This window comes from Pseudophryne corroboree, chromosome 12 (assembly GCF_028390025.1).
Source record: "Pseudophryne corroboree isolate aPseCor3 chromosome 12, aPseCor3.hap2, whole genome shotgun sequence".
Taxonomy (NCBI): domain Eukaryota; kingdom Metazoa; phylum Chordata; class Amphibia; order Anura; family Myobatrachidae; genus Pseudophryne; species Pseudophryne corroboree.
In genome coordinates, this window is record NC_086455.1 from 136,087,708 (window position 1) to 136,100,860 (window position 13,153).

General features: G+C 46.1%; 1 protein-coding gene across 1 annotated transcript in view; it reads left to right on the plus strand.

Moving 5' to 3' along the window:
• The window catches only part of AQR (aquarius intron-binding spliceosomal factor), a 187,030-nt gene that overhangs the window by 35,339 nt on the left and 138,538 nt on the right, over nucleotides 1-13,153 (plus strand). The window contains exons 5-6 of the mRNA XM_063948061.1: nucleotides 1,579-1,699; nucleotides 2,114-2,257. Coding sequence (XP_063804131.1) covers nucleotides 1,579-1,699; nucleotides 2,114-2,257 — 265 coding nt within the window. The remainder of the gene's footprint in view (nucleotides 1-1,578; nucleotides 1,700-2,113; nucleotides 2,258-13,153) is intronic.

Genomic DNA, 13,153 nt, shown 5'->3' on the forward strand with positions numbered 1-13,153 from the left:
TCCTACACACACCTCCGCTGCATAGGGAGCCGCCTAGCCTGGTCTCCCGTGAGTGGCGCACCCCCCTGCAGTCTAGTATGCTTGTCCCAGCTGCCAAGGCTTGCCACCTCCGCTTCCCGGCCCCCACACACATGCCAGCTTGCTGGGGACTAACACACACTGCCGCTGGAGAGGTTCGGAGGGCCGTGGCGCACACATAAATTACAATTTAAAACATTTGTAAAACACTCGTCGCTTAGCGCCTATACAGTTTAAAGATGGCGTCTAGTGCTATTATGCATTAAAAAAGTGTCGCCAAGCGCTTATTGTCATAAAATGGCTCCGGGCACTTAAGAGATAACCCTGTATGTTACCATAACATACCATACAAAGAATAACAACACGTGTACATAAAAAATGTAATCCTTAATTCACCATCTTTATTTTTTCTTTATTCACATGTATGTAAAGTTTGTGATTTTAACCTCTATGTTTCACTGTAGTGTAGGATCAACATGTGAGCTATAATCATATTATTTTAAACAATGCATTAATAAAAGTTATAAAAATAAAATAATATTCATTCTTTTTGTGCGTCAACAATACAATTCTCTCTCCGTTTTTCCCAAATTGTTAGTTGTCTTATATACTGTAGTTGACGGCACCCCCTGCAATGATAAACTATTAATTTAATATTAAAAGGGGTTCATGAACAGATGTATTTGATTTTCATACATCCACATCATATTGCTTTGAGTGTGCAGATACCCAATCTTTGTGAAAAGATAATAATCATAATAATAATAATAATAATAAAAAGTCTGAGTCTAAAACTATTTCATACTCTACTGACCATTTTAGAATGCAAAATCTGAAATTCCTGTCTCTTTTAATTTTTGCTTTTTTTGAACATGCAGCAGGATAGTTTCCTGTAGTCCGAGTTACAAAGGCTTAACGTATCTCTACAAGTGCATTACTGGGTTTCTCTTGGGGAGATCTGTTACACTGGTTATTCATATAACTGTATACAGTTCAGGTTAATTGGACTATATACACCACAATACACTAATGCTAGCGACAAGAGGAAACAAGACTGGATTGATGAAGAGAAGCTGAATCACAATAGAACTGTGTAAAACTGACACTTACTTCAACCATTTATTTCACAGAAAAGAGATTACATTGCTTATTTAAAAACTAGGTTTAAAAATAATGTTCTACAGTTTTGGGTAAAGTCTTCCTCTAACCCAGTGGTTCCCAAACTGGGTGCCATAGGTTGGTGATCCAGGACCACATCAAATTATTTATGGTCCGTGTGATAGGCAAAACCAACACTGGTGGCTGCCAATTATAAAATCTGTGCACAAACGGAAGCACAACCATGTCCACCATATAACTGACCCTAAGGACGGCAGGAGCTCTTTTTACTTATGTTATCATTCTTTCTGGATTTCTCAATAGGAAACTTCTGGTCTAGGGGTTTCTGATAAAAGTACTGATGCTGTAGGGTGCGTTATCGAACAAAGTTTAAGTAACACTGTTTTAGCCTTTTGTATGTATTTCTCACAAGGTATTCCTCTTGTTATCCTTTTCTAACAGTCAATACCTAGAGAACTATCTGTGGTTGAATTACTCGCCCAAGGTGTCCAGTAAAGCCTACCTTATGTCCATCTGCTGTATGGTGAATGAGAAGTTCCGTGAGAACGTCTCTGCTTGGGAGGTAAGAGGTTCATGGGCCTTCCATATCATGTATGTAGTGAGTATAAGTAGTTATGAACCACTTCACACATTAAGCTATCAGAACTAATCTAGACTTTACCTAGATGCTCGCTGATACTTGGTTATCCGCATGACATAACATCGGACCATGACCATGCGATTCCTTAGTGACTCAGTAGTGTGATTGGTTTCTATTGAATTGATAAGCTGCATTTTATAAACTATAGGGCACTGCATACACAACTATAAGTGACTGATAGCTGTGTGCTATAAGGCACGCACCATTAATTTCTCATTGTAAATGGATTGGTTGTTTGCCTTTTCTGTACTCCTGGTGGCATACAATAATGTTAATGACTGCTCTATCTGTTTAGCAGATTTTATATCTTTCTTTAACTTCATTTATAACTTTCAGACCTTTGAGAAGAAGCCAGAACATTTTCCTTTCTTCTTTAAGAGTATAAGAGAGGCATCCGTGGCTGAGGAGTCGGAGAGCGACTTCTCATTGCAAGAACGTACAATCCTGCTCCTATTCCTAGATCACTGCTTCAACAGCCCGGTAACTGTCTGTCTAGTGTATACTATAGTCACTTTAATTCATTAAATGTGTTATTGGATAACTAAACATTACTGTATCAACTTTATTATTGTTTGCGTGCTGGACACTTGGTTGTGGTTTGTATGTTATTAATATTTTAATTAGAACAAACCCTGTAAGTGCAAATACACAGTAATATATAAAGAGCATCTGCCAAGATGGACTCACTTTGGTCAATGAACATGTCATGAGGGAAGGGGAGCATGGACTTCGATTGGATAAACTTCCATATTGACATAGATAGAAACATAGAATTTGATGGTAGATCAGAACAAGTTGGCCCATCTAGTCTGCCCCTTTTTAACCATATTGGGTCTTCATCATCTATGTATTTGGCTAGATTATTAACAATCCTAAATTATCCCTAGTACATTGACATTCATGTTGTTCTTGGCGATGCCCTTGAACATGATGCATCAACAAGTGTTTCATCCTCAGGATAAGATCCACTCGCATGCACAACCCATGTACAACCATTTTTATCTTTCATTCACTAGGGGACACTAGAACTTCTTCATACAGGTGGGGTGTGAAGTATGCAGACCGGAGTTGGCACAATCTAACCTAAAAAAATTATGCACAGCCGGCTCCTCCCCCTTCACGCCCCACATCCCTCAGTTTGAAAAATTGTACTAGGAGGTGTTGCACAGAAGAAAGGAGCTCCTGCTCCAGTTAGAATAATTCTTATAAAGATTGATGATCTGGGGTCGAGCCAACCTAATTTAAAGGAGGGCAAAAGCTAATATATATATTCGAGAGACAAAGACCCTGACTGAAGGGGACGGCATCTCTCTCAGATGACAGCAGCGGCAGCAACTGTGAGTAGTTTACACTAGCAGAATAGCATCAGCAGGGACACAGAGCTGAGGCGCCGGTGAATGCACGCTGTCTGACAGGAGGATATACTCCTCCGGGGCAGCGTTTTGTCAGGCTGCAGGGAAGAACACAGTTTATTTACAGAACGATCCCCTTTCCATATGCCCGTAGCCGTGCACTGCAGGCCGGGTGCGTGGGGTGGGGGGTGGAGAGAAGGCAGCGGGGACCCGTACGCACTGTTAGCCGCGTAGTTTACTGCAGGGAACAGGGGCTCTGCGGCTCTATTCATTACTAACAGTCTGGCGCATCGGATAGAGCCGCGCAGGAAGGAAAGGCGTTGGGGCTGTTCACAGAGTACAGCGGCGGACAGGGCGCACCGAGATATCTCTGTGGGGAGTTTGATGATCACATAAAATGTCATTTGCGGCCATATTGGTTTTTGCAGGCTCTCTGAGAAGATCCTCTGCTGGCCAATCACAAAGGAGCAGATTGCAACATAAATTCTTCTGGGTTACTGGGCAAATCCTTTGCTGCTGCTGAATCTCTTGAAGAAAGAACTAAGTGCTTTTATTTGTCGTCCAAAGAACTCTACTGAAAGGACCTGAGGAGGATGAGCAACAGGATTACAATCCAGTCAACCCAAGCTGTTTGAACAGTTGGAGCTGTGAGGACTGCAATTTTTTATTTCTCTAACGTCCTAGTGGATGCTGGGGACTCCGTCAGGACCATGGGGAATAGCGGCTCCGCAGGAGACAGGGCACAAAAGCAAGCTTTTAGGATCACATGGTGTGTACTGGCTCCTCCCCCTATGACCCTCCTCCAAGCCTCAGTTAGGTTTTTGTGCCCGGCCGAGAAGGGTGCAATCTAGGTGGCTCTCTTAAAGAGTTACTTAGAAAAAGTTTTTAGGTTCTTTATTTTCAGTGAGTCCTGCTGGCAACAGGCTCACTGCATCGAGGGACTTAGGGGAGAGATTTTCAACTCACCTGCGTGCAGGATGGATTGGATTCTTAGGCTACTGGACATAGCTCCAGAGGGAGTCGGAACACAGGGCTCGCCCTGGGGTTCGTCCCGGAGCCGCGCCGCCGACCCCCCTTGCAGACGCTGAAGATGAAGAGGTCCGGAACCAGGCGGCAGAAGACTCTCAGTCTTCATCAGGTAGCGCACAGCACTGCAGCTGTGCGCCATTGTTGTCAGCACACTTCACACAGCGGTCACGGAGGGTGCAGGGCGCTGGAGGGGGGCGCCCTGGGCAGCAATGTATAATACCTGTATGGCGAAAAATACATCACATATAGCCCTTGAGGCTATATGGATGTATTTAACCCCTGCCAGATATCTAAAACTCCGGAGAAGAAGCCCACCGAAAAGGGGGCGGGGCCTATTCTCCTCAGTACACAGCGCCATTTTCCCTCACAGAAAGGCTGGTGGGAAGGCTCCCATGCTCTCCCCTGCACTGCACTACAGAAACAGGGTTAAAACAGAGAGGGGGGGCACTGATTTGGCGATATGTATATATATTAAAATGCTATAAGGGAGGAACACTTATATAAAGGTGGTCCCTGGATAATTATAGCGTTTTGGTGTGTGCTGGCAAACTCTCCCTCTGTCTCCCCAAAGGGCTAGTGGGTCCTGTCCTCTATCAGAGCATTCCCTATGTGTGTGCTGTATGTCGGTACGTGTGTGTCGACATGTATGAGAAAAATATTGGTGAGGAGGCGGAGCAAATTGCCTGTAATGGTGATGTCACTCTCTAGGGAGTCGACACCGGAATGGATGGCTTATTTATGGAAATTACGTGACAATGTCAACACGCTGCAAGCCGGTTGACGACATGAGAGGGCCGGCGAACAAATTAGTATCTGTCCAGGCGTCTCAAACACCGTCAGGGGCTGTAAAATGCCCATTTACCTCAGTCGGTCGACACAGACCCAGACACGGACACTGATTTCAGTGTCGACGGTGAAGAAACAAACGTATTTTCTTTTAGGGCCACACGTTAAGGGCAATGAAGGAGGTGTTACATATTTCTGATACTCCAAGTACCACAAAAAAGGGTATTATGTGTGAGGTGAAAAAACTACCTGTAGTTTTTCCTGAATCAGATAAATTAAATGAAGTGTGTGATGATGCGTGGGTTTCCCCCGATAGAAAATTATTGGCGGTATACCCTTTCCCGCCAGAAGTTAAGGCGCTGTGGGAAACACCCCTCAGGGTGGATAAGGCGCTCACACGCTTATCAGAACAAGTGGCGGTACCATCTACGGATAGGGCCGTACTTAAGGAGCCAGCTGATAGGAGGCTGAAAAATATCCTAAAAAGTATACACACACATGCTGGTGTTATACTGCGACCAGCGATCGCCTCAGCCTGGATGTGCAGAGCTGAGGTGGCTTGGTCGGATTCCCTGACTAAAAATATTGATACCTTTGACAGGGACAGTATTTTATTGACTATAGAGCATTTAAAGGATGCATTTCTATATATGCGAGATGCGCAGAGGGATATTTGCACTCTGGCATCAAGAGTAAATGCGATGTCCATATCTGCAAGAAGATGTTTATGGACACGACAGTGGTCAGGTGATGCAGATTCCAAACGGCACAAAGATGTATTGCCGTATAAAGGGGAGGAGTTATTTGGGGTCGGTCCATGGGACCTGGTGGCCAGGGCAACTGCTGGAAAATCCACCGTTTTTTACCCTAAGTCACATCTCTGCAGAAAAAGACACCGTCTTTTCAGCCTCAGTCCTTTCGTCCCTATAAGAGTCATATCTGCCCAGGGATAGAGGAAAGGGAAGAAGACTGCAGCAGGCAGCCCATTCCCAGGAACAGAAGCCCTCCACCGCTTCTACCAAGTTCTCAGCATGACGCTGGGACCGTACAGGACCCCTGGATCCTACAAGTAGTATCCAAGGGGTACAGATTGGAATGTCGAGAGGTTTCCCCCCTCGCAGGTTCCTGTAGTCTGCTGTACCAATGTCTCCCTCCGACAGGGAGGCAGTATTGAAAACAATTCACAAGCTGTATTCCCAGCAGGTGATAATAAAATTACCCCTCCGACAACAAGGAAAGGGGTATTACTCCACACTATATGGTGGTACTGAAGGCTAGGTGAGACCTATTCTAAATCTGAAAAATTTGAACACTTACAAGGGTTCAAATCCAGATGGAGTCACTCAGAGCAGTGATAGCAAAGAAGGGGACTATATGGTGTCCCGGGACATCAGGGATGCTTACCTCCATGTCCCAAAATTTGCCTTTTCTCACCAAGGGTACCTCAGGTTCGTGGTACAGAACTGTCACTATCAGTTTCAAGACGATGCCGTTGGATTGTCCAAGGCACCCCGGGTCCTTACCAAGGTAATGACCGAAAGGAGGATTCGTCTTCAAAGAAAATGGACGACCTCCTGATAAGAACAAGGTCCAGAGAACAGTTGGAGGTCGGAGTAGCACTATCTCAAGTAGTTCTACGACAACACGGGTGGATTCTAAATATTCCAAAACCGCAGTTGTTCCGACGACACGTCTGCTGGTCCTAGGGATGATTCTGGACACAGTCCAGGAAAAGGTGTTTCTCCCAGAGGAGAAAGCCAGGGAGTTATCCGAGCTAATCGGGATCCTCCTAAAACCAGGAAAAGTGTCAGTGCATCATTGCACAAGAGTCCTGGTAAAAATGGTGGCTTATTACGAAGCGCTTCCATTCGGCAGATTTCACGCAAGAACTCTTCAGTGGGATCTGCTGGACAAATGGTCCGGATCGCATCTTCAGATGCATCAGCGGATAACCCTATATCCAAGGACAAGGGTGTCTCTCCTGTGGTGATTATAGAGTGCTCATCTTCTAGAGGGCCGCAGATTCGGCATTCAGGATTGGATGCTCGTGACCACGGAGGCCAGCCTGAGAGGCTGGGGAGCAGTCACACAAGGAGTGTGATCAAGTCTGGAGAATTCTCTCCACATAAATATACTGGAGCTAAGAGCAAATTTATAATGCTCTAAGCTTAGCAAGACTTCTGCTTCAAGGTCAGCCGGTATTGATCCAGTGGGATAACATCACGGCAGTCGCCCACGTAAACAGAAAGGGCGGCACAAGAAGCAGGAGGGCAGTGGCAAAACTGCAAGGATTTTTCGCTAGGCGGAAAATCATGTGATAGCACTGTCAGCAGTGTTCATTCCGGGAGTGGACGACTGGGAAGCAGACTTCCTCAGCAGGCACGACCTCCACCCGGGAGAGTGGGAACTTCATCGGGAAGTTTTCCGCATGATTGTGAACCGTTGGGAAAGACCAAAGGTGGACATGATGGCGTCCCGCCCGAACAAAAAATGGGACAGGTATTGCGCCAGGTCACGAGACCTTCAGGCGATAGCTGTGGACGTCCTGGTAACACCGTGGGTGTAACAGTCGGTGTATGTGTTCCCTCCTCTGCTTCTCATAACCAAGGTATTGAGAATTATAAGACATAGAGGAGTAAGAACTATACTCGTGGCTCCGGATTGGCCAAGAGGGACTTGGTAACCGGAACTTCAAGAGATGCTCACAGAGGACTAATGGCCTCGGGAGCTAAGAAGGGATTTGCTTTCAGCAAGTACCATGTCTGTTCCAAGAGGAACCGTGGCATCGGCCTTAAGAAAGGACCTGCTCCAGCAGGGACCTTGTCTGTTCCAAGACTTACCGCGACTGCGTTTGACGGCATGGCGGTTTGAACGCCGGATCCTAAGGGAAAAGGCATTCCGGAAGAGGTCATACCTACCCTGGTCAAAGCCAGGAAGGAGGTGACCGCACAACGTTATCACCACATGTGGTAAAAATATGTTGCGTGGGTGAGGCCAGGAAGGCCCCACGAAAAAAAATTTCAACTAGGTCGATTTCTGCACTTCCTACAAACAGGAGTGTCTATGAGCCTCAAATTGGGGTCCATTAAGGTTCAAGTTTCGGCCCTATAGATTTTCTTCCAGAAAGAATTGGCTTCAGTTCCTGAAGTCCAGACGTTTGTCAAGGGAGTATTGCATATACAGCCCTTGTGTGCCTCCAGTGGCACCGTGGGATCTCAACGTAGTGTTGGGATTCCTCAAATCATATTGGTTTGAACCACTCAAATCTGTGGATTTGAAATATCTCACATGGAAAGTGACCATGCTGTTGGCCCTGGCCTCGGCCAGGCGATTGTCAAAATTGGCGGCTTTGTCTTACAAAAGCCCATATTTGATTTTCCATTCGGACAGGGCAGAACTGCGGACTCGTCCCCAGTTTCTTCCTAAGGTGGTGTCAGCGTTTCACCTGAAACAACCTATTGTGGTGCCTGCGGCTACTAGGGACTTGGAGGACTCCAAGTTGCTAGACGTTGTCAGGGCCCTGAAAATATATATATATATATATATATAATTCCAGGACGGCTGGAGTCAGAAAGTCTGACTTGCTGTTTATATTGTAGGCACCCAAAAAGCTGGGTGCTCCTGCTTCTAAGCAGACTATTGCTCGTTGGATTTGTAGTACAATTCAGCTTGCACATTCTGTGGCAGGCCTGCCACAGCCAAAATCTGTAAATGCCCATTCCACAAGGAAGGTGGGCTCATCTTGGGCGGCTGCCCGAGGGGTCTCGGCTTTACAACTTTGCCGAGCAGCTACTTGGTCAGGGGCAAACACGTTTGCTAAATTCTACAAATTTGATACCCTGGCTGAGGAGGACCTGGAGTTCTCTCATTCGGTGCTGCAGAGTCATCCGCACTCTCCCGCCCGTTTGGGAGCTTTGGTATAATCCCCATGGTCCTGACGGAGTCCCCAGCATCCACTAGGACGTTAGGGAAAATAAGATTTTACTTACCGATAAATCTATTTCTCATAGTCCGTAGTGGATGCTGGGCGCCCATCCCAAGTGCGGATTGTCTGCATTACTTGTACATAGTTATTGTTACAAAAAAAATCGGGTTATTATTGTTGTGAACCATCTTTTTTAGAGGCTACTTCATTGTTATCATACTGTTAACTGGGTTCAAATCACAAGTTGTACGGTGTGATTGGTGTGGCTGGTATGAGTCTTACCCGGGATTCAAGATCCTTCCTTATTGTGTACGCTCGTCCGGGCACAGTACCTAACTGAGGCTTGGAGGAGGGTCATAGGGGGAGGAGCCAGTACACACCATGTGATCCTAAAAGCTTGCTTTTGTGCCCTGTCTCCTGCGGAGCCACTATTCCCCATGGTCCTGACGGAGTCCCCAGCATCCACTACGGACTATGAGAAATAGATTTATCGGTAAGTAAAATCTTATTTTTTTTATTTAGTATTCATTCCAGTTGTGTATCTAAACCAGTTTCACTTGCTCCCTATATCCCTATGGTCTTTCTCGCCCTACTTTAATAGGGTGAAAGCACTGCTGGTGGCGTGTATGTCAAACATGTCAAAAGCACCAGCCAAGACCACCAAGACCTGTTATGCATGTTCAAAATGCGGTAAGAAGAGCACTAATGTTGGCAGTACAGGGGTGTGTGACTCATGTTTAGAAATGGACGCCCAACCTGGGAGTAGTGGTCAGTCGGCTTCATGGGAAGGTGCCCTAGCTGATATTTCCAGAGAGATGGCGGAATCCCGCAGGCAGCATTTGGAATGGGCAGCAGGGTTTTCCAAGACTATGGAGGAATTCTTAATTCGAATGACTCTGCCCGCAAAAGCAGAAAAAACTGTGCGTAAGGCAGTGAAGAGACCACTCCCTATCCTACAGGAAGGAGGAGGAGGAGTGTCTTGTAATTGATGAGGAGGAAGGTGAGTCAGTAGAGGCAATATTGGACGTAAGTCCGCAGGAGGAGGACTCTGAAGTTAAGGGATTAAATTCTCTTATTGAGGCGGTAAAACAGGTCCTTAACTTCAATGAGGAAGAAGTTAAGGAACCTGACGGTTTTGATTTATTTCAGTCGCAGAAACCACTAGCAGCGGTTTTTCCAATTCCTCAGACTCTCCAGGTTCAAATGGGAGAAGTATGGAAGTAGCCTGATAAACGCTTCCAAATTCCAAAGAAGATCAAGGCCAATTACCCTCTACCCAAGTCTGACATGTCTAAGTGGGAGGTTCCGCCGATTGTAGATGCCTCACTGGCTAGATTATCAAAAAAGACAATGTTGCCGATACCAAACATGACTACTTTAAAGGATGCGTCAGATCGTAAGGTAGACACAGCGCTAAAATCTATTTTTGTAGCAGCTGGTGCATTACACATGCCTACGATAGTTAGTGCTTGGGTTATCAGGGCTATTGTAACATGGGCTGGTCGTATTGTTCAGGCTGTAGAGAAAGATAACAGCCAGGAAGAATTAGTTAGACTTGCGGAGCATATTCGCGAGTCGGTGACATATGTTTTCCAGGCCGCAAAGGACGCTAGCAGAATAGCATAACGCATATCGACTTTGGCCATATCGTCTAGAAGATTTCTGTGGCTCATAGAATGGCAAGTGGATTCTGACTCCAAAAAGGCAGTTGAGGTGATCCCTTTTGTAGGAGAGATGTTATTTGGTCCGTAGTTAGACAAGTGGATTTCTCAGGCAACAGCAGGGAAGTCTACTTTTCTACCAACCGTGTATCCTAGGACCATCCCACCGGCCAGAAGAAATTATTTGGGACCGGTGTTTAACTCCTTTTGGTCTCAATCCTTTCGAGCCAGAGGAAGAGGTTATGGTGGTCAGGCTCGTGGAAGCAGAGGTAGAGGCCACTCCCAAGCTACAACCAAAAAGCAGCAATCTAAGCCTGCCGACAAGACTGTGACGGTCTCCCTGGTCTCCTTTGGTGGGCGCCTGGGCATAAACCTCTCCAGAAGTCTTGGTCAACAGGATTATATCCCAGAGATACCAAATAGATTTTCTACAACGACCCCACAGTCAGTTCTTTACAACAGGTCTTCCTCTGTGTCCTCAGAAAGCGAGGGCCTTAGAAGCGGCAATTCAGAAGTTACTTCAGACGGAAGTAATTATTCCGGTCCCGACTTCTCAAAGAGGAACTGGATTTTATTCCAATCTTTTCGTGGTACCAAAACCGGATGGGTTTGTCAGACCAATCCTCAATTTAAAAGTTTTGAATCCGTTCCTGAATGTGTACAGGTTCAAAATTCAGTCCGTTATTGCATGACTGGAACAGGAGGAGTTTATGTTGTCCATGGGCATAAAGGATGTGTACCTTCATGTTCTGATTTGGAGCCCACATCAAGGTTACCTACGATTTGCAGTGGACAAGAACCACTCACAGTTCAGAGCCCTACCATTCGGCTTATCGTCCGCCCTGAGAGTCTTCACAAAGATCATGGCTATAATGGTCGCGAAATTGAGATCATTAGGGGTAACTATCATCCCATATCTGGATGACCATCTAATCAAGGCTCCCTTTCTGGACCAACTGATCCGGGATGCTCAGACCACTCATCAATTTTTGATTCGACACGGCTGGATCGTGAATTTCAAGAAATCCAACCTTCAACCAACACAGAGGATTCAATTTCTGGGTTTCATTTTAGACAAGATACATATAAAGGTTTCTCCCAGAAGACAAGATTTGAGACATCAGGGAAATGGTACGTCAGGTTCTGAAGGACCAGACAGTCTCACTGCATCTTTGTGTAAAGCTTCTGGGAAAGATGGTGGCATTCGAAGCGATCCAAAACGGCAGGCTCCATTCCAGGACTTTTCAGATGAAGCTGATTGCCCAAGGGCAGGCATGCACTGGCTTCTCCATCAAAGGATTCGCTTGTCATCCCAGACCAGGACCTCGTTAGCCATCTACAATGCTCTTCTTCTGGGAGAAGAACTAGTGAGGGCGCAACACGTGAGATTACAGTCAGACAATGTGATGGCAATGGCTTACATAAACCGTCAGAGAGGAACAAAGAGCTGCATGGCTTTAAAGGAAGCCACAAAAATCCTGTCCTGGACAGAAAAGCGCAGCATAATCCTGTCAGCAGCCTTCATATCAGGAGTGGAAAATTGGGACGCAGACTATCTCAGTCGCCAAGATATGCATCCAGGGGAGTGGTATCTACACCCACAGGTTTTCGAGACCGTAGTGCAAGGTGGGGTCTACCACAGATAGACCTAATGGCCTCTCGAAACAACCAGCAGTTACCAAGGTATGTGGCCAGAATGCGGGATCCAGCAGTGGACGCGCTGGCGGTTCCATGGTCATACGATCTGGAATACATCTATCCACCGTTTTCCCTCATACTGAGAGTGTTAAACAAGGTAAACGAGGAAAGAGTGTGGGTGATTCTAATAGCACCGGATTGGCCTTGCAGGAGTTGATACTCGGACCTGATGGGACTTCAGGCGGAAGAGCCTTGGAGGCTGCTTCAGAGGGAGGACTTGTTATAATAAGGCCCATTCCTTCATCCAGACCTGACCCATTTACGTTTGACGGCTTGGCTATTGAGACCAGGATTCTAAGAAGCAAGGGTATTCCGAAATCGGCTATCCCCACCATGCTAGCTGCACGGAAACCAGTCACGGTGACATATTATTATAGAATATGGAAGAAGTATATGGACTGGTGTCACTCTAAGGGGTGGAGCTCCAAGTAATTCCGCCTCTATAGACTTTTATGATTTCTCCAAGCTGGACTAGACAAGGGTTTGAGGTTGGGATCCGTGAAGGTACAAGTCTCGGCCCTTTCTATTCTGTTTCAGCAACGTCTGGCGTCCTTGCAGAGGTTCAGACATTTTTGCAGGGTGTGTTGAGAATCCAACCACCGTTTCATCCTCCCACGGCTCCACGGGATCTAAATTTAGTGCTCGGTTTTCTGAAATCCGCAGTTTTCGAGCCATTAGAGACAGCGGATCTTAAATACCCGTATATACTCGAGTATAAGTCAACCCGAATATAAGTCGAGGCACCTAATTCTACCACAAAAACCTGGGAAAACTTATTGACTCGAGTATAAGCCTAGGGTGGGAAATGCAGCTCTAACCGTACACAGCCCTCAGTGCCAGATATGCCCCACAGTGCCTGATGTGCCAGATATGCCCTCATGCTGCCAAATATGCCCCACAGTGCCAGATATGCCCTCATGCTGCC